Source organism: Lissotriton vulgaris, chromosome 1_1, assembly GCF_964263255.1.
Source record: "Lissotriton vulgaris chromosome 1_1, aLisVul1.2, whole genome shotgun sequence".
NCBI lineage: Eukaryota > Metazoa > Chordata > Amphibia > Caudata > Salamandridae > Lissotriton > Lissotriton vulgaris.
In genome coordinates this window covers 1,585,186,701-1,585,208,555 of record NC_141685.1, presented here as the reverse complement: position 1 = coordinate 1,585,208,555, position 21,855 = coordinate 1,585,186,701, and the positions used below count along the sequence as shown (strand labels likewise).

Sequence of the window (21,855 nt, the reverse complement as noted above, 5' to 3'; positions counted from 1 at the left end):
CAGTGCTGGAGAAGAAAAGGTTGCCTACCTGTTGCTACACTTATACTTTTATCTTTCATAGAGTCACATGTCCTCTGTCTCCTCATCCATGAGGTGAATATTTAACATTGGCACACATGCTTTAGAATCTAGGTATTTAGCTTAGGACCTTTCCAATTCTTTGGCTGAGACAGACAGATCCTGACGGAAATAAATAAGCTACAATATCAAAAGTTCTTCTTTTATTACCGAAATGTGAAGTGTACTGGGCTTCCCAGCCTGATGACAGGTACTATTTAAAGCATGTGAATCTTTGCAAGATACCACTACTTGCAAATTGTAGTTACTAGTAAATAGCGATTTCTTGCTTTGCCAGGTTGATCTTATGAAACCTATGTGGATCTCAAGTCTTTGTGCAAGGTTCATCCAAAGCTCCTCAGAGTGCACACCAGGATTGGGAACAACTGCTTCCCTATAGTGTCGTCATTTAAATAGGGTTGTGGTCTTAAGATACATATTGCTGACATGTTAGTAATTCTAACAATAATATTTCTTTCTAGTGATACACTTGAGAGCAAACTGACGTTTCTCGGACAGTTGTGAATATGATGCTTTTGTACATGCTCTTAGGAGTTGGTAGAGAACCCTTCCACACTCGAGTGATACTGATGCTTCTATCAGTGCAGGCACTAGCATCTCTAGATGTACTGAAATTGCATGTGTTACCACCACAGTTAGCAGAAGCGTTGACAAGGTCTGTTTTTTCTTCCCAATTTGATGTCCAGTACTCAACGACAGACCCTCTTTCTGTCCCTCATCCCTCCATACGTTTCCCCAAGTTTTCCCTACTGGAAATCAAAATTGATTTTTTGCCTTTTGCAGTCATAAGAAAACATAAAGGGCATTTGATCCAAATATGTGTAAAGTAGTTTTCCAAAGACATCCAGACACAATTCGTTACCTTCAAAATTTGATGTTTCGGTTTAAATACATGCTACACGATTTACAGCCAGATCTCTAAACCACCATGTTGCCTGATTCTCATTATGATACCTATATGGTTGTAATTTTTAACAAGGAGATGAATCAGGATAGATATAAATTACTGGGCTGGGTTCACGGGTGTAAAATGCTCTTGGGAAGGGAAACATTGGTGAGGTGCTGCTGGGCTCGTCTGCATGACCGCCCTAAAGGTATTTTAAAATGCCCCATTGGCAAGTTAACCTGAGGTGATGATTTACAGGTTTTTCAGACATTTGACTGTGGAAGGCATGGACATCGTGGAGGGCGTTTTGTAAGTTCTTGAATATGTTTGAATGACTTGATAAGGTGTTGGCTAAAATGGGAAATACAATGTGATGTACAGAATGAAGCATGTCCGTCTCAAGTTCATTTTTGGAAGAGGTAGGCGGAGATGATGTGGGTTCATTGCAGGCTTCACTTCGAATTTATACTGTTTTGTTATCAACGTGATTTGTGATCGAATCCTCGTGGCCAGGATTTCGTCTACAATAAATATCATCTCCAAAATATGGTGTGCAAAACATCGCCCCATTTGGGTTAATGTTAGAAAATCTACACCCAGTGGACCGATATTTTTGTAAACGATATTTAGGACGCAATGTTTTGCCAGTCTATATTTTTGTGCATGATAATCTGACACACCCGTGCACATGGCATGCCTTGTTTTTATTTTGTAGAACGTAGCTGACTTCTACTTTCCTGAATGTTGCCCCTGATGGATCAGACCTGGCTTCACAAGTCTAACTGTCTTTCATTTCTGTTCATGGTTCATAGTCTGGAGACGGTTATGAAGAGTTCACTTCTATTGATCAGAAGGCCCTCCTGCAGCAGTGCTACACAAGCAAGGCCTCCACCTCCAGCCTGCAGAACAGTGCAAGGAAATTGGAAGCTGTAAGTTTTGAGTATCCCATGTGCTGACATCCACTGTATTCAAGTGCTGTGCTCCTCCCAGCGACCTGAATACTCTCTGTATTACAACAGTTTTGGGATTTTCTAGGTAATTGACTACATTTCTGTGGCATTGCGAAACTGCAAAGCTAATTATGTGCGTGTGGAGAATTAGAGGGGACGGAAACATCAGTTTCAGGAAGTTACTTTGGTTGGACATGCCGAGCTTTGAAAGTATAGAAGAATGAAGTGTTTACAGTCAGAGAGAAAATGCTGTTGATGGATGACTGGTGACTTTTGGCAATTGGTTTTGTTATTACTCTTGGACGCTAATTCCCATTCGTTCTGATGTCAAAAACGGGCTTCACAGTACTTCATATCTCAAAGAGATATGCTGGTCTTATGTTGTCCTCACAAGTTCTTAACGTCCTTCAACTAGACGCAAACCCAAATCTGATATAAATACAAAACACATAGGTGGTAAATAGACTTCGCAAAGTCAGAGAGCCTCACAATTTGTGGTATCCGGCTGAGCATAAAGCCATAAAACAATACAATTGCATAACATCTATGTACAGGGGTGCATACATTTAAAAGCATGTAATTAATGTGATGCTGTTGGAGGAGAACATTTACAACAAGGGGTGGTGAGGGACAGAGTCTCTGAATTAAGCAGAAAGCTCTCACCCAGTCAAGAGATCAGGGCTAGATCCAACACCGTTTTTTAGCTCACTGCACCATCCCAGTTTCAGAACCTGGCTGTATGCAAATTAGTCTGTTCCTGTCCCAGTGCATGATGGGAACAGGGCAAACCGAACTACAAAAGCCAATTCTTACACTGGGAAGGAAACAAGCTCCCGGGGACCGGTTTCTGGCATTACAGCCGTCTTCGGCCCGGTTTGCTTGAATCCTGATGGTGCAATGAGCAAGGGTCTCACATCTGAGAATACCCTTCCACGCTTAGGGTGGACAAAAATATTTACAACAAGGGGTGGTGAGGGACAGAGTCTCTGAATTAAGCAGAAAGCTCTCACCCAGTCAAGAGATCAGGGCTAGATCCAACACCGTTTTTTAGCTCACTGCACCATCCCAGTTTCAGAACCTGGCTGTATGCAAATTAGTCTGTTCCTGTCCCAGTGCATGATGGGAACAGGGCAAACCAAACTACAAAAGCCAATTCTTACACTGGGAAGGAAACAAGCTCCCGGGGACCGGTTTCTGGCATTACAGCCGTCTTCGGCCCGGTTTGCTTGAATCCTGATGGTGCAATGAGCAAGGGTCTCACATCTGAGAATACCCTTCCACGCTTAGGGTGGACAACATCTGGTTCAGCTGGAGATGCGAGAAACAAAACTGAGGGGTAGGTTTGGCCGCAGACAATTGGAAAAAAGTTTACGATCTATGGCTGTAAATCCCGTTGAGTATAATAAGCAAACGTGATAGAAACCACTGTGAAAGTCCCCATATTTTTTTTCAACCCAAAATTCTCTCGAAAACGTACTTCTGGAGAGCTATGAAGTACGAGTCTCTACAAAAGCCCTCCAGCAATTGTACCCTGGTTCGAGAGAAATTTGATTTCTCTACACTGGATTTCCTGTTGAGGCTGACTGATAGATCTTTGCCTATGGGTTCTAAAGATGGCTGCTCTTTGTGCCTGCAGAATTGGATATTGGAACATTGTGCAACTATGCAAAGCTTAACAGACCATTTTAGTTAACCTATGAAAATGCCCATCTAAGAATAGGCCCATTATTGTATTAAAATCAAAGCTCCATACTATGTTAGTGACTTGACGTTCATGGCATTTACAGAGGATGTCATCGAGAAACTCTGTGAAGTCAGCATTTGGGCCATATGTGTTTATAGATGTGATCACTTCTGCATGCAATCAGCTAGTTACTATAATGTATTTGCCCTGACTATCTGCGAAACATCTTTGTGTCTGGAATCTCAAGTTCCTAGGAATTAAAATCAGTATTCCTCTGGAACATGAGAAACATTTTTGGGAACTGCATACAATGGCAAAATAAGTGTGAGTCGTGAGATAAGTCGAATATGTGTCTCCTGTAATATACCTGCATGTGATTTGTGTCTGTGAAGATACACCAGGGGTTGTCTCGCATTCCTGGGTTAAGTCCCTAAACATTCCAGATTAGTAAATTAAAGGTTGAACGGGTGCCACTATCACCTTGAGAAATCAGAAGGAAGAAGTATGTATCCATAATCTGTGTCTGTCTGCTTGGTAAAGGTAGCCATACATCTGCATGTCCCAACGCACACATATTCAGTTCTTAGATTCGAATTTGATTTCTCCAACCCCCCAACCTTGCTGATGAGCAGTCCTCCCAAAGAAAACAAGCATTAAAAATGCAATAGGTCTTTCCTTTTATTAAGTTAAAGCTGTTTGCTTTGCTATACAATACCATTAGCAAAGCAAATAACTTTAACTTAATAAAAGGCGAGATCTATTGCATTTTCTGTTGCAGGTATTCTGCTCAAGATCAGAACTATGCTTGGGACCACAGAATGTTAGTAAATAGGGATTGAGTCACCCTACCACTTCAGCACCTTTGAGTCCGGGTCCGCTAACTATAGTGTCTCACTTGCCCTCCTAACCATACCCAGAGAGACAAGTAAATTGACATCCTAGAACACAACACTCCCGACCTTCTCAGGGCTCGCGGTAACAGGACACCCCCTTTCGCTCTCACACTCATCTACAATAAGATATAACAGAGACACGAAGGAGGTTTGTAATGTTTATTTAAATTATTTTGCTCTATAATGAAGTCTTCATGCCACAATCAGAAAACAAATGCATAACAAAAATACCATTAGCATAGTTAGTAAATCATGTATTAGCCCTGCCATATTATAAGACGGATAAGCCTAGCCCCCCTCCCCTTCTACAGAAGCAGAATGATTATACAACAAATATCTCTGCGATTAGTAGCAGGCCCCGTACCTTAGCATACACAGGTGGACATTCTACATCTCACATACAGCTGTGACCTTCCCTCTGAAAAGCCTCTCTCTTTCTCTATGTATGTCACATTACGGTGCAGACCTATATGACAAGGCACAAATGTTCACAAACAACAGCTGCACTCGTGTTGTGTTTAGATGCTAATGACTGACTAAAACAAAATAACAAGGGACACTGTTGTTTGACCTTGTCTACTGTGTTCAGACTAAATCCCTGGAAAGAAAAGAACGCAGAAACAGCTGCAAGTTCTGAGTGAAAATACAATGTGGCACAGAGATAAACATGTTTATATAGTAACATGAGCAAATCAAATGCGGCCTGTATCATGCGCAGTTAGGCTACCTAGGGAAAACTACAATGGGCCATGTACCGAACACATGACAGCATCCTAGAACCTATGCCAGATTATTCAAAATGAATTTATACATTTTAGCTGGCCTTTATAAGTCTGTCCCCTGCCACGTAGTAAGTCAGGCATGAACATTTTCAAAGACTGAAGGCATTAGGCAGGTTTCAGACTTGAAGAGAGAAGCACATTATATGGATGATCCTTAAGAAAACCTGGACTGGCTATGCCAAAGCAGGCCTAATTTGTCTTTGCAGGGCTGCTGCAGACACACAAGCACACAAGTATATACAGACACACATACAAAAGCATTTACTTAGGGGAAAGGAAGTGATGTCCTTAGTTCTTTAATGCTTAAATAGAGATTTGCCAAGTCCAAAATAATACAATTAAATGTAGCTACATTCTAAAATAAAACAATTTGCAGCCTTGCTTAAACTTTATAAAGTTGAAAAGTTATAATCTATTATGTTAAGACATTTAACGAGAATCCTCTCACTTTGTAAGGCGGACATTGCAAGTTGTAATAAAATATTATGAACTAGTCCCTACCACACTTGATGCAAAGATAATCTACATGACTCTTATCCAATATAGATTTACTATTAAAATAAGTGGCAGAAAATTCACTTAGCAGGCAAGTACTGTTATCGTTAGTTTACTAGCCCCGTGGCGCGTTTTAAGTTGGGGGATTAAGTCCCCTTGAATCCTGAGGTCCCCTGGCGGCCAACTAGCCCACCAGGTACCTCCAGAAAGCGCCACAGAGCTGCATTGCAGAGAGGTGTAAAAAGGGGCATAGCGTTTGAACACCTCTCTGCAACGCAGCCCCTTGGGGCATACTGGAGATTCCTGGTGGGCTAGTTGGCCCCCAGTATTCAAGGGGAATTCGTTCCCCCTCTGCAAACGCGCCAGGGGGCGCGCTTGCAGAGTGGTGCAAGGAGGGGGCGTGGCATCCGGCCCGATCCCGTTTTTAAAAAAAAGATTTTTCAAATTTATTGGCCCTGGGGACCCCATCACCCAGGGTCTGCCCCTAATTTTCAATAAAAAAAAATCGGGAAAGGGGCCGCGTGTCCCCCCTCCGGAGGCCTTAATTAGCCCCGGGAACCCCATCTCCCGGGGCATGGCCTTTTTAAAAAAAAATATTTTGGAGGGGGGCTGCTTTGCCCCCCTCCTGTGGCCAATTCTGGGCCAGGGACCCCATCCCCCAGGGCGGTTTTTTTTTGTAATGCTTTTTTTTTCTTTTTTTAGGAGGAAGCCACGTGGCACCCCCTCCCGGCCCACTACTAGGCCCAGGGACCCCATCTCCCGGGGCTGGCCCTCTTCGTTGGGGGCCATGGGGGGGTTCCCAATCCGCCCACGGTCCCGTGTTCTGCGGGAGCCGGCATTGCTTTTCCACATTGGAAGCAGCTAACATGCTGCTGATCCTGTGGAAAAGCAATCTGCTTTCCTATTTGGAAGAGAGAGCAGGTTTCCTGCTCTCTCTTTCAAATAGGAAAGCAGTTTGCAAAGACTGGGTTGGAGCCGCAAGGCTCCCGCCCTGTCATTGCAAACTAGAGTGTCCCGGGGGTGGGCACCCCAGGACACTGCAGGAGCCGGCTATGGGGGGTGGCGGTCCCCAGGGCATAGACAAGGCTCCAGAAGGGGGGCTGCGCGGCCCCCTTACCACATTTTGAAGAAGCCCCGGGGTGCAGGTCCCTGGGGCAGTGTGGGGGGGGGATTGGGACCTCCCTACACTATTTTTTTGATGATGCTCCAGGGGGCAAATTAGCATATTTAGAGTGGGAGACCGCATATTTTTTTTTTTATATCGGCAGGATCCTGTTCTCATCCTCCCGTTTAAAAAAAACAAAACATTTTTGGGCCTTGTGGGACCCCCTGGGCAGGCCTAGGGGGTCAGGGTGTTTCTACCCTGCCCCCTTTTCGCGTTTTGCAACGTTGTTTGGGGGTTTCTTGTGCCTCAGTTCTACAGAGGCACAAGATGGCTGCCAACACTTCCTGATTTGGAGTGTTGACAGCCAATTAAAATACAGCTCGTGCGTATCAGGGTGCGCTTAGGCTGCGCTTAGGGTACGGGGACCCACTGAGGCCATAGATCTATATGTACTTTTAAATGTCATTTTTCAGGAACTACTAAACAGATTTACACCATTTAAGCAAAAGGCATGAATCTGAACTAAGGCCTACCTCTTTGCCAAATTTGGTGTAAATCCGTTCAGCAGTTCGGACTGTAGCTGCAGCTAAAGGTACTATGGGAAATTGCAAGGGGTAAAACGCGTTTTGTGACCCCCTTTTTTCTCGGCCCCCGTTTTATGAACCACCATGGAACTTTTCAGGATAGGAGTGGACCAGAGCTGGCCAAAAGTTTTGGAAATTACTCGAAGATTCGTCAGTCGGCGCCAAAGTTATTCCAAATAGAATATTGCGGATGTCCTATGGATAATAGGTCTTAACTATATCTACCTACTGGCGACCGCCAGTAGGTAATATATATATGTGTGTATATATATATATATATATATATATATATATATATATATATATATATATATATATATATTCACTGAAAAAACCATAGGTTATAGACCATATATAGTTAGGAATTAGCATTTACAAAACCTTGAAAATTCACTGAAAAAACCATAGGTTATAGACCATATATAGTTAGGAATTCACATTTACAAAACCTTATTTTACTCACACAAAACCATTGAAATTCCATATATAGTTAGTTGCACTAACTATATATCGCGCACCCGCAATCCACTGCTGATGATGTCACATATTACATCATTCATGACATGGTCAGTGACATCACTGATGACATCACTGATGACATCACTGATGACATCTCAAATGACATCACTGATGACATCACTGATGACATCTCATTTGACATTACTGATCACATCACTGATGATATCATTCATGTGATAATACGATGAACCTCTTCAGACTCTAATATAACCTTAGATACAATCAGTGTAAACAGACACTCACAGACTGTCACTCATCCATGGAGTTACTCACACACCTAGTCAGTCATGCAAAGATTCAATCACACCTCCATTTCCTCAACTATACAGTTATACAAACTTTACTTATTCAAACATATACTAACACATATTTACTCTCTTATACAATCCCTGATACAAGTTCACAATGATCCATACAGCCACTCACACATTCACTGGCTCTTATGCACAGTTATTTATATATGTCAACTCTCACATGTACTGTGTTTTACATATGTACTTACTTTGACATGTAGCACTGAGATATCCATTCACTCACCAATACACTCATGCACACAGTCAACCGCCCATACAGCTGTTTCCACATGCACTTTTGAAACCATACATCTAGTGAATCAACTGCTCACACATCTATGCACAGTCATACACCTCCCAGCCACCCACACACACACTCAGTCTCCCATACAAATACTTGGGCAACCAATCAATAACCCATATAGTTATTCATATAGCTACTTATCAACACATGCAACAGTTTACAGAACAACAGACATAATGATGCACAAATTAAGACAGTTTAGTCACTAACCCATGCACTCAGTGAGACACATTTAATCACTCACTTATACAGTCAGTCATGCACCTACTAAATCCTTCATCCAGACACTTATACATCTACTCATTCTTCAATATGTAAGACATATTTTAACTTTACAGAAACATACAGTCACTGGATGTTGTCATCAGTGATGTCATCAGTGATGTCATTTGAGATGTCATCAGTGATGTCATCAGTGATGTCACTGACCATGTCATGAATGATGTAATATGTGACATCATCAGCAGTGGATTGCAGGTGCGCGATATATAGTTAGTGCAACTAACTATATATGGAATTTCAATGGTTTTGTGTGAGTAAAATAAGGTTTTGTAAATGCGAATACCTAACTATATATGGTCTATAACCTATGGTTTTTTCAGTGAATTTTCAAGGTTTTGTAAATGCTAATTCCTAACTATATATGGACTATAACCTATGGTTTTTTCAGTGAATTTTCAAGGTTTTGTAAATGCTAATTCCTAACTATATATGGTCTATAGCCTATGGTTTTTTCAGTGAATATATATATATATACATACATATATAAACATATATCATCTGTATATCTATATAAATACAAACATAAATGCATGCATACATATACTTATATGCATACAGATGCATGTTATTTACATGAAAGTTGAAAAAACACTAATAAAAGCAAAGCTAAAAAGCCACCTCATTACAAACAGAATGGCTTTAACTTAAACGAGGGCGAGATCTATTGCATTTTCAATGCTTGTTTACTTTGGTTCCATCAAGAAGGCATTCAGATGTGTCACACATTTGCCATAAATTCTGAATGTTAGCACTCTAGTTGCACATTAGATCACTGTAGTAAAGCTACTGCTCACCAGGGAAGTCTGCTGCTGGTATTCAAAGTGCATGTTTCAGTCTGCATGTCAGAATTTTTTTAATGAAATAGAAGAGGATTTGAGAAGTCACTCAAAATGATCCCTAATTTTTCTTTCTGAAGCACTAATCATACTTTCTATGGCAAAATTAACCCCCTCATGTTGTTCCTTTTTAAATTGAGTGTTTTCAGACTTACCACTTCATTCCAATCAAGATGGCTTCTGGTGTGCCATACTTTTGTCATAAGGAAGACTGTTAGCGCTCTAGTTGTTCTTTAGAACACTCTGGGACATTCTGTCATTGGGCTATACTTGGGGTACATCTGGGTGATATTTGGGCTACATTTAGGCTCTTTTGTCTCTGGTGGCCATCTTGGGAGACTGCATGTCAGAATTTTTTAATGAAATTGAAGAGGGTTTGAGAAGTCACTCAAAATGTGCCCTAATTTTTCTTTCTGCCGCACTAATCATAATTCATATGGCAAAATATACTCCCTCATTTTGTTCCTTTTTAAATTAAATGTTTTAAGAGTTACCACTTTATTCCAATCAAGATGGCTTCAGGTGTGCCATACCTTTGTAATAAGTAGGACTGTTAGCGCTCTAGTTGTTCTTTAGAACACTCTGGGACATTCTGTCATTGGGCTATACTTGGGCTACATCTGGGTGATATTTGGGCTACATTTGGGCTCTTTTGTCTCTGGTGGCCATTTTGGGAGACTGCATGTCAGAATGTTTTAATGAAATAGAAAAGGATTTGAGAAGTCACTCAAAATGTGCCCTAATTTTTCATTCTGCAGCACTAATCATACTTTCTATGGCAAAATATACCCCCTCATGTTGTTTCTTTTTAAATTAAATGTTTTAAGATTTACCACTTTATTCCAATCAAGATGGCTTCAGGTGTGCCATACCTTTGTAATAAGTAGGACTGTTAGCGCTCTAGTTGTTCTTTAGAACACTCTATGAGGCTGCAGTAGAACACAAAGGAATCAACTGACAGTCTCTGTCCTTGTTGGATGTACATGTTTTACTGAGAATGTCAGACTTCATTTTCACATGACTGAGAAAGATAATGTGAATTTACAGAAAATATGCTTTCAGTGTAGCTTATAGATCCCCTTCCAAACCACTGTGGGAAAATCATGAGATATTAGTTTTCTTTCAAACAATATTCATGATATCACAGCAGAAGGTTTTTTCACATGGTAAAATCACCTTAGAACCCACCACAATTCCTAAACGAGTATGGTACCATCAACAAATGATTTATAATGTAACTAAAGTCCTAAAACCCTCTATTAACTACAATGCTTTTTAATGAGGTGCTATCATGTATATTGGTCCCAAGATGGCTGCCAACACTTCTTGGATGAAGTGCTGACAGCCAATCAGATCAGATGTGTGGTTAGGCTCCGCCCAGATATATATCTTTTTTTGAACCTAAATTACTCCAAATCCACTGGAGCACATATATTGAGACCTAGCAAAGGCACATCGGGCTAACAGTCCCTACAATTTTGCCAAGTTTCGTGCAAATCCATTCAGCCGTTCGAGCTAAAAGTGAGGCCAACCGCCCTATGGAAATTAACATGGGAAAAACGCGTTTTGGGACCCCCCTTTTTTCTCGGCCCCCCCTTAATGAAACCCCCCCCAAATTGTCAGGGGCTGCTCAGAAACAAAATGTTCCATTTTCCTGACAATTTCAGCCAATTCCGTCCACAAACGCCAAAGTTATTAGACATAGAATTTTCAAAAATCCCATAGAGAAAAAATCCTAACTATATATACCTACTGGCGACCGCCAGTAGGTAATATATATCAAAACAAAATCCTTTCAGGCATAGTGACGCATAAATTATGCAAAAAAGGAGAGAACTCTGGGTAGGTCTCAAGTTTAGGTGGAAAGCAGCTCCTGTTAGAGTACTCTCAACACCAGCGACACTCTAGATCTGCTCACCTCAAATGTCTGTTTTTCTATCAAAGTATAGGATTAGCAAAGTGCCATCCACGGCGAGATAAAAAAGGACAACGTGTTTTGCCATTTCTACAGCAAAGTCTTTAAACATAGGACTAGCACAGTGCTGTCCTCGCCAAGCTGTAAAATGACAAAAGCCATTTACCACTCCAGGCACAATATTACAGCTTTGAATTGGTAAAATACCAACTCAAGCCAACCTAAAATGAGTAAAAGCAACCCCTGACAGTGTTTCGCTCTAATTAGAGCTCTTCAGAGAGGTATAGCTTTGTCCAGACACAAGGGAGCACCCAGTATGCGTCACTCTATGCCTGAAAGGGTGTTGTTTTGCCATTTATTTCAACTGCGCGCTGCAAAATCGCCTGGCCGCAGCATAAGCGCCCCATTTAAAACTAACCATTTGGCGCTTTCTCTGACACTCCCTTCAGGCTGACATCACTGTTCTCTCATGTGCTTTGAGGGCGAGCAATAGTGACCTCATCCCTTCTAAAAAAAAAAAGGCTGAATTTGTAATCACAAGCAGCAGTGAGCATTTCATTTGAAGCTGCCTCATGGCATACAGTCTCTCTCTCTTTTATCTCCTCCAGATGCTAGTCCCGAAGCTAGTAGGGCAATGCCCTTTCGCCCCTTAACACCAGTCACCCCTGTATGTAACATGGAGCACCATAATAATGCAAGCTTTCAGTTGCATTTTTATGTTCGTAATATGCCCCCTTTTCAGTGTCCATTTGCTGCCTACTGTTTAAGCTATCCTTTCATAAATCTGGATTTGGACTTATATGCTTATGCGTGAGAAACCCCACCTATAATAGTTGCCTGGGGGCTTATTTCTGCCAATGTGTTGACTGGCTGTAAATGTGGCAGTATTTACTTTCATTGTAATGACAACCAATGTACTGCCTACGATGGAGAGTGCGGGGCAGGACCACAACATGTGTAAAAGGTCACTGTCCACAAATTTGCATGATCTCAAACAAAGTATTGGTTTATCCTAGCCGAGTCATGTAGGCTCTTTGCAGAATGTAGTACTGTATGAGGTGGAACCAGGCATTTCTAGGGATTTGTGTAGGCCCCTCCAGGATGGCTGCCCATTCGCGTTCAGTGCTCTAAGGCTGTAAATCTATGTCCCATCTCTGCCTGAGCAAAGTCAGCGAGTGTGCCGCATACCCATGTAGTGAATCATCAAGCTACCTAATGAGATGTTGTTCCGAACCCATTACATGGAGATACTGTGTTGTAAGGTGAGTCGTGAGTTCCTGCGTCAAATCTCCCCATTGTGACCCCAATGTCTGCATTAGAGTTGCATGTAGTAGGAACTGACCATGTGGCAAATCGCAACTTTCAGCTAGCGTGCAAAACGGCATAAGCTGCGTGTCGTGATATAGGTCTCTGAGTGTTTTAATAACTGCTATATGCCATTGAGCGAGCTTCGTGGCAGTGATTGTGCGGTGCTGTCTGGGTGTGCCAAGTGTGGGTAGAGAAGTTGCTTATGGGACCACTGCTATCGTGAGTTGTAGAGCGTGGAGAAAGCAGTTGTATACTACTTTCAACATTAGTTGGGTTGGTGCTACACCTTTCCTTTCAGGGTGGAATAATGCTATGATATGGGTATGGGTGCAGCCGGGCTGATGTGTAGTAGTATCGGTTAGGTGCATGCCGCTGAACCAGCGATTCCCCCACTGCAGATGGGCTGCTAGATAGTAATGCTCCATCTGGGGCGCTGCCAGCCCAACATGATCAGTTGGTAAGTAGAGCTAAGTCAGCGCTACTCTGCTGCGTTTCTAGTGTCATATGAACTGCAGCATATCCCGCTCAAACGTACGGAAGAACTCGGGTGTAATGTATTGGGTTAAATTTGCAAAGTAGTAAAGGAGCTGGGAAAGCACTACCATTTTTAGAAGCGTAATGCGGCCCATGGTGTTTAGTAGTAGGATGCGCCAGAATATCATTTGTGATCTGACTGCTGTTATGGCTTGTGTAAAGTTACCTTCTAGGAGGTCCCCTGGTTCTCTGTAAATTCGGATCCCTAAGTAACGAAATGCCTATCGCTGCCAGCAAACCAGGGTATTGCTGATCACTAAGGCTGGGTCAGGTGTCATCCTGGCAAATGGGTACAGGCATGATTTCCCCCAGTTGACATGGAGCCCGACACAAACCGTGAACTCCGATAACGCACTTTCTATTTCTATACACGGTGTCAGGGAGTTTCAGAGATATATTAAGTTGTCTGCATACAGGGAAACTGCATGTGTGCCGTCTCCCATAGAGATGTATTACATATCAAAGGAACCCCAATCTTTGAACCTGGGGTTTTAGATAGCCTTGTATGAACCATTGTTCTGTTTGATAAAACTAATAGGTCCTAGAAGAGATACATTATCTCAAGGAACGAAAATTAATCCAGTAGCCTATGGCATAAGGCACTTTTCTAGGCAATTTTAGGAAGGGACTCACGTAAGCATAATAAGGTGGTTCATTTATTTAACAATATTTACTTTATCATTACAAGCGGATTATAGATCCGGTGCTCACAAAACAGTGAAAAGGAACGTGATGTGGTGAGTGAAGAAATGTTTTTTTTTTTAAAACATACATCGTATTGACAAAAAGAGAAACTCCTTACAACAATTTTTTAAGAATAAACGAGTTTAGTTGGAAACGGGTCGACAGCGTTTTGATTTCAATAATTAGAGATCTTCATCAGGACAGAATTGTGAGCACGTACTACTCAAAAAGCCTGAATGAGGCTCAACAATTCCTGGTAGGGCACAGCGTAGTATGTCGATGCCTAATGGATATCAGTATAGTCAGAGGGACCTTGTTGGTACGGTTTGAGGAGCTACGGGGGCCAGAGTGCCTGATTTCAAAGGTGACTCCAAGGCCTAAAGGCTAGTTTAGGCAGGAGAGGAGTTGAGTCCCTGTGCAACTTAATGCAAGACAAACAGGGTGAAGTCGTTGTTCTAAGAATTCATTTTACTGCAAAGTTGGTAGAGCGCAGAATGGGTGGAGGAGCCTTCTCCTAGGTCACTGCCAAGGCCTGGAACAAACTCACAGTCAACATCAGATGCTCCCCCACCCTGCGCCTCTCCTCAGTTGTTGTACCAGCAGCCCGCTGCTGCTCGCTTCCCACCAACAGTGGGGGTCCTGCCTCCGTCCTCCACTCTAGCGAGCAGCCCCCTGCGGGTGGCCGTCTCCGGACTCCTACGAATGGATCTAGGCTCAGAACAGCCCCCGGAGTCTGCCAGTCAGCCTGCACGTCAGAGGGCGTCCCTCGCCGGCACCGGGTTCATGCACCCTGGGGTGCCCTGATTCACTGCTGTTGCTGTGTGCCCGCCTCAGTAAGAAGGGGGGCACCGGTCAGGGTCAGAGCCACCATGGGGAAATGTGCAGTCTTGTGCAGCAGCGTTGTGCCAGTCTGGGTGGTGCGGCCCACTGTCGCCACGTCCCCTCTAGCACCAGCCGGTCTCACTGTCTGCTGGGCCGCAGGCCGGGTCGGCGCTGCCTTTACCGTTGATCGGACTCCAAGTCGGGTGGCAGTCTCCCTGCACAATCGCTGCCACAGCTCGCCACCCGTACTGGTGTGTTGCACCGAGTGGTGTGGCTCACTGGTTAGAGGCAGCAGACCCGGAAGCAGAGGACGGCCCGGGACCAGGGTTCAATCCCCGACGCGGCACGGTCGTGAACCAGGGTCAGCGGACTCGATAATTCTCGCCTCGGTGCCTACTCTAACCAGGGATCACACTCGGCAACTCTGGGCATTAGCTTGCCTCATCTCCACAACGGCCCCCCACAAACGCCGGGGATGCCTGGTTTCACCTTGGAGATACCCAGGAGAGAACCTCTCACAGGGAAAGCCAGGACGGGTTCCCCAGCGGTCTATAGTGCCAGGACGCCTCCGGGTAGCAGTGCGCTTTACAAGACACACACATTTACATTTACTTTCAAAGGTCTGCAGCTCTGGTCATCCAGCCAGTGTGTTCCATTCTGTCGGGAGGACCTCCGCTTACCGTGCTTCCAGCAGCCGGGGAATGGTGCCCGTGGAGTCCAGAATTCCGCCTGGGCCGTCACACAAGCAGTCTGCCACCACTTGCCTGTACCAGCTGCTTAGGAATCACATTTAGGAGGTGAGATGACACCAGTAACTATGATATCCTTTCGGATAATAGGTCCATGATGCGGAGCTGCTTCAATGTGTGACTGCCATCTTGGCTAGTTAGCCCATTGGGAGGGGGGGGTGCCTCTTACTCCCCAAGAGTCTGAAAGAGATGGGGGTTTGCCTTACTCTCCTTCGGCCTCACCAGTGTCAATCGAGTGTTAACAGAATTGATGGCTGTGGCACTGCCCTTATTTGGAGGTTGGTAGTACCTGTATTCCCATACTATGAGGACTGGCTGCTGAAGGTGGGCACACCACAGTCCGTCAAGGACATCTTGATATCGTTGGGTACACTGTACACAAAACAAAGTCCCACCTGATACTTTAGTGGAGATTTCTATTAAATGGGGCGATCCTGGACGCTGTGGAGTTCAGGGCTCCTCTGCAGAAGTGAGCTGAGGTCAGTACATTCAGGCTGTGATCCTATTTTCAGGCTCTGCCCTGGATCATGACGAGCGGTTTAGGCCAGGAGATTGTATTACTCAGAATTTTAGTCATGATCACCTGTCCTCCGATCAGACTGCCACTTCATGAGGATCTCCTGTCTCAACATCAGGATAGGGTCGTTCACCCGAACGTAGGCATTCTACACGTTCATCATGGAGATAGAGTGGCTGCAATTGACTGCATTTTATTTGCTGCCTAAATGGTGGGTGTCCAAGTATAAGTGCATGTTTATCAGTTAAATAAACGTGGAAATACACCATTGTACAACTCCATTTAGTTTCAAGACATAAAATAATTATGGATAAATACCAATAGGATGGTCATAAAGTAAATATGGATAAATACAGACGGAAATCTTAAAAAATAAATACCATTACCCTGGGAGTCCTAAATATACGTTATCACACTCTGGTGCCTTTTTGTGTGAAACAGGATTATATTGAAGGCCAGCTCACTCTTGAGGCCCCAAGCCTCAGGTTCCCCACCGTGGAGAATTGTTCACGGTTTTTGTGTTTTGATGGTAATGTAATTACCTCGCTATGATGAGTGGTTTAGCTTGTTTTGGCGAGGTATTGATGTAAGTGCTCTATGCACTGGTTCAAATACAAAAATCTCTGCGTAGGCATCTATGTCCGTATAGTGATAGTAATACTTTTTCAATAAACATTTATTCTAGTGGCAGTTGTCCCTGGTAACCAGGCATTTGGCTGATACTATAGTTAGAGTACCCTTCTAGGTCTTATTTTTAATATGGATGTTTTGTAGTGCCTTGTTAATTTTCAACAATTTCCCTTTGGACACAACTGCATCATCTTCCATGTTTGATGTTTATTTTCTGCCATGCCCAGTCTTGAAGAATGTTTGTCTCTCTTTTCATTCATGTGATCTAGTCTCAACATAAATCAATCTATCTTGCCATCTATGACTACTAGGCTAGAGTTGATCTCTCACAGAATTGCTTTCATCTCTGGTTCTCCTTTCTTGGTTGTCTCCCTGGTGAAGTCTTTGAAACCGCCATTGGCGCCATTTTTTCAAAGATGAGCTTCCCTTGTTTAGGATAATTTTTCCCATTTTGCCACAGAGTAGTGGATGTTGGTAAAAGAAGCAGTTATATTTGGTTTCAGCTGCATTGTTTGATTAGGTGACGAGGCAGGAGCAGGATAATCATTTAAGGTGGTCAACAGATTTTAGTAAAGAAGCATTGCTTATCAGCAAATTGTGACATGTAACGAAAACGGAAAAGAGAGTTTCCACTCGACACGTGGCATCTGACATCACAAAGACTCAGCAACAGATGAAAACTCATTGCGTTGAAATGTGAATACCAGTTTGATGCCAACACCTTAACGCCAGTTGAGCACCACTTTAGTGATCAGTTCCCAGCTCTGTCCACCCTACTCCAGAAGTAAGGCAGTCAAGAGTCTCTTGCCCACCTCGTTTAATTTTACATCTGCCACTAATGTAAATCACATATCTTGGGGCAAGCAATGGGGTACCATAAATGTCGCCCATCTAATTTCATGGCCCCATTGTGCTCATTTTGCCTTTTCTCTTTTATACTACTTTTTGACTCTCTTTTTTGTTTTTTTTGTTAATCTTGTCCGTTTTGTTCTGTCTTTGTGCTCCCCCCACACTTTGCCTGCTTCCCTACTCCCCTCTCCTACCTGCTAGCGCGCAGCACCAAACACCACCACCACCACCTTGGCCCCCCAAGCTGCACCATATGGCAGGGCCCTTCTCATGCGCTCACTTCCGTTTCACCTGCAATATTTCCCCCACCCGCAACACACACACACACCCCACCCAGTATCGCCTGCATGCTTCTCAACATCAAATCCCTCTGCAAGCCCGCCACTGAGATCTGGGATCTCATTGACTGCCACTCACGTGACACCCTCTTCCTCGAGACCTAACTCAACCTTTCTTCTATCCATGCCATCTTCTTGTCTGACGGGCCTCGCAAACCTGGAGGAGGACTCGCAGTCATCCACAAGGACTCCATCTCTTGCACCACCTCTCCTGACGAACCTAGCATGCTCATGGAACACCTGCAGATCAGCCACTCCACGACCATAACAGGCACCCCTGCCTACTGATGGGCAGAACCGCGCACCTCCTTTGTAAGTCTGCTCATGACTTTTCAACCCCATCGCTATCAGATTCAACGACTTTCTCTACTAGGTGACCTCAACATTCATCTTGGAGACCCCTCGGACTGAAACGCCACCAACCTCCCTAGAAAATCTCAATAACATGGGCCTCATGCAGCTTGTTCAGGGCCTGACCCTCACTACTGGACACACACTTGACCCTATCTTCACATCCAGCAACAAGATCACACTCTTCCACACCTCCCCACTCATGTGGACAGACCACTTCATCATTCGCTTCTACATGAGCGCCCGCCCAACGCACCCATACTGACCATCAAACTCAACTGCAACTGGACCTACGCCCTCAAATCCAACCATTCAACCCTCACTGACATCCTACTGAAGGACCTACCCACATTCTACAACGGATTCACAAGCTGCACCAACAGCCTGGCCCCCATGAAAAAATCAACACTCCAGAACCTGCCTTCAAGCATGCTGGAAAACCAAGGACCTCAGAGGCTCCAAACACCACTGTAAGGAGCTGGAAATAAGATTGATGCCCAGTCGAGACAACACTTTCAGAGACGGCTACAAATCTGCTTCCAGAAGATACCACACACAGATCAAAGAAGCCAGGAAAGCAGCCCTTGTGATCAGGCTCAACTCTTGCTTAAACACTGACTAAGATCTCTTTAATATCAGCAACACAATGGCCCCCACAAACACCATCTCCCCTCATAGATTGTGTGCAACAACTTCTCGGATTTCTTCCTCAACAAAATGATCAAGATCTGCTCCTACTTCGCACCTCAGCCCACCATTGAGGACATCACCACACAACCACCATCCCCCCACCATCACCTGGAGCACCCACCTTCTTAAAAGCTGGAGCCCACTTACCACAGAGGACAACACCAGAATTATGCAGTCCATCTATTCAGGATCCCCCTCAGATTCTGGTTGGAAGACTGTGCCATTACTTTTGATAGGCATCATATATCTGTTGTTTTAAAGCTAGAATAACTACCCTTACCTTAAACTTGTTGCTTAAGCTTTTCAAGATGACAGTGAGCCACCCTTGTAAATGGCGTCCGCATTATTATAAGCTCAGGCAGTGGGTAAGTTTACATGAGTTAAACCAATATGTGTTCCTTTTTCATTGCAAAATAGTTGTTTCTAGCTGAAGGTGTCCCTGGCTCATCATCTAAGGCTACAAACAGGCATGCAGCCGGTTCAGTACAGGGCATCAGTTCTTTTTCTATTGGTTGTTTTCTTCTGAACTTCCCAATTATTGGGTTGGGGCAGGGTACTGAGAATGGAGCATTTGGTTACTTTGGCCAAGTACATTTCAGCAGAGCTTGATTAGGTATGCTAAGAACTTCCATATATTGACACCTTTTGCTAGTGACAACCTGCCCTACATTATAGTGTGCATTGTCGGCCTATATCCTGCTTTTATTTGGTTTGTGTTTGAGGAAGATTCTTTTTATGTAGAAAATTGCAATTGCTCCATTTGTGAGGTTTGATATCTGCCATAATTATAAGATGGCATGTTGTAATTCTTAATGAATTGCCAATCATCCCTTTATTATAATGATCATATTATAATGTCTAGTTGTCCATAAATTCCATAAATAAATCAGTCCTTTATTATATGTCTAGTTGTCCATAAATAGTTGTCTGAAGGGAGAGGGACGCTTCCCCCTCTCACAAGTTGACATTGAAAGAGGACTTTTCCTCAAACAGATCAGAAAGAAGACTACCAGACAGTAGATGCTGATGGAAGGAGAGACCCACCATCAATGGACAACAAAAGATTACTTCCACTAAATAAGTATAGAAAAAGGACTACATGAAGTTTTCTATTCTAGAAAGAGGGGAAGTGACTTCCTCCAACTAGAAACAGAAAAAGGATTATCCAAAGGCTACCACTCTTGAGAGGGAAGGAGTTAATTCATCAGAGGTCGAGATGAGTGGCAGTCATTTGATAAGGTTTCTTTCCAGGGAGACCTAACAGCCTATTTGCCACCCTAATAAGCAGCCATCAATTGTATTTTAAACACAGACCTCTATCCAGGTCTAGTTATACTGGGTCTCGGACACCTAGCCCTGACCTTTGTCTCTCATATTCGACACTAGACCCGTGCATGCATATACGTCGTAAAGAACTTCATGATGTCTGGCCTTGATCCCAAATTTCACAGCACCATCACCAAGAGATATGGTCCCAACTCCTGGAGCATTAATTAGCCTAACATGCTCTCTAAAACTGCTGTGAAAAAGTTCAAACATAATCTACTGAAACAACTCCTGGAACAACTAATAGTAGACATCTACCGTGGCACAAACAAGAATAAATAAAAAGACTGATTTCATATTCTACTCAAAACGTCCAGCAAATCTGCTCATCTACATGTAACAAACACAACCAAAATTCCTCTATGTAACCAAACTCGCCATTGCCCCCTTCCGAAGCTTCAAAGGGGAGGTTGTCATGTCAATCTTAAGAATGGTTATTTGATCCTTGCTCTATAACCACCTATTTAACAACAAGGGGTGGTGATGGACAGAGTCTCTGAATTAAGCAGAATACTCTCACCCAGTCAAGAGATCAGGGCTAGATCCACCACCGTTTTTTAGCTCACTGCACCATCCCAGCTCCATCAGGATTCAAGCAAGCCGGGCCGATGACGGCTGAAATGCCAGAAACCAGTCCCCGGAAGCTTGTCTCCTTTCTGGTGAAGAATTGGCTTAGTAGTTTGGTCTGCCCTGTTCCCATGATGCACTGGGCCAGGGACAGACTAATTTGCATATAGCCAGGTTCTGAGCTGGGATGGGGCAGTGAGCTAAATAACGGTGATGGATCAAGCCCTGATCTTTGGACTGGGTAAGAGTGGTCTGCTTAATTCAGACACTCTGTTCATCACCACCCCCTTCTTCTGAATCGTTTTTGGCCACTATAGGTGTGGCAGGGTATACTCAGACATGAGTCCCTTGCTCACTGCTCCATCAGGATTCAAGCAAGCCGGGCCGATGACGGCTGAGATGCCAGAAACCAGCCCCCGGAAGCTTGTCTCCTTTATGGTGAAGAATTGGCTTAGTAGTTTGGTCTGCCCTGTTCCCATGATGCACTGGGCCAGGGACAGACTAATTTGCATATAGCCAGGTTCTGAGCTGGGATGGGGCAGTGAGCTAAATAACGGTGATGGATCAAGCCCTGATCTTTGGACTGGGTAAGAGTGGTCTGCTTAATTCAGACACTCTGTTCATCACCACCCCCTTTTTCTGAATCTATAACCACCTAGGCACCTTAAATAAATGCCCCCTGAGCAATGCTCTACATCAATGTGGTTGCAACAATTCTACACCACATGGTCCTAAAAGTTCTTTTTCCATTTAGGTTGACCAACTGGCTACCCTCTGAAATCATTCACCAATTGACCGATCCCCTTGTAAGTAACCTTGAGCGACTCTCGTCATTTTTTGACGCTAATTACAAGCACCTCTCTGATACCTATTCCTTTCCTTTC

The 21,855-nt window shown here is 43.7% G+C and overlaps 1 protein-coding gene across 2 annotated transcripts in view; it reads left to right on the top strand.

Annotated features, from left to right (window-relative positions):
* CAPS2 (calcyphosine 2) overlaps nucleotides 1-21,855 on the top strand; it is a 780,299-nt gene that overhangs the window by 313,642 nt on the left and 444,802 nt on the right. For both annotated transcript variants that reach the window (XM_086918127.1, XM_086918122.1), the window contains exon 8: nucleotides 1,777-1,893. In XM_086918127.1, the coding sequence (XP_086774253.1) occupies nucleotides 1,777-1,893 (117 nt within the window). The remainder of the gene's footprint in view (nucleotides 1-1,776; nucleotides 1,894-21,855) is intronic.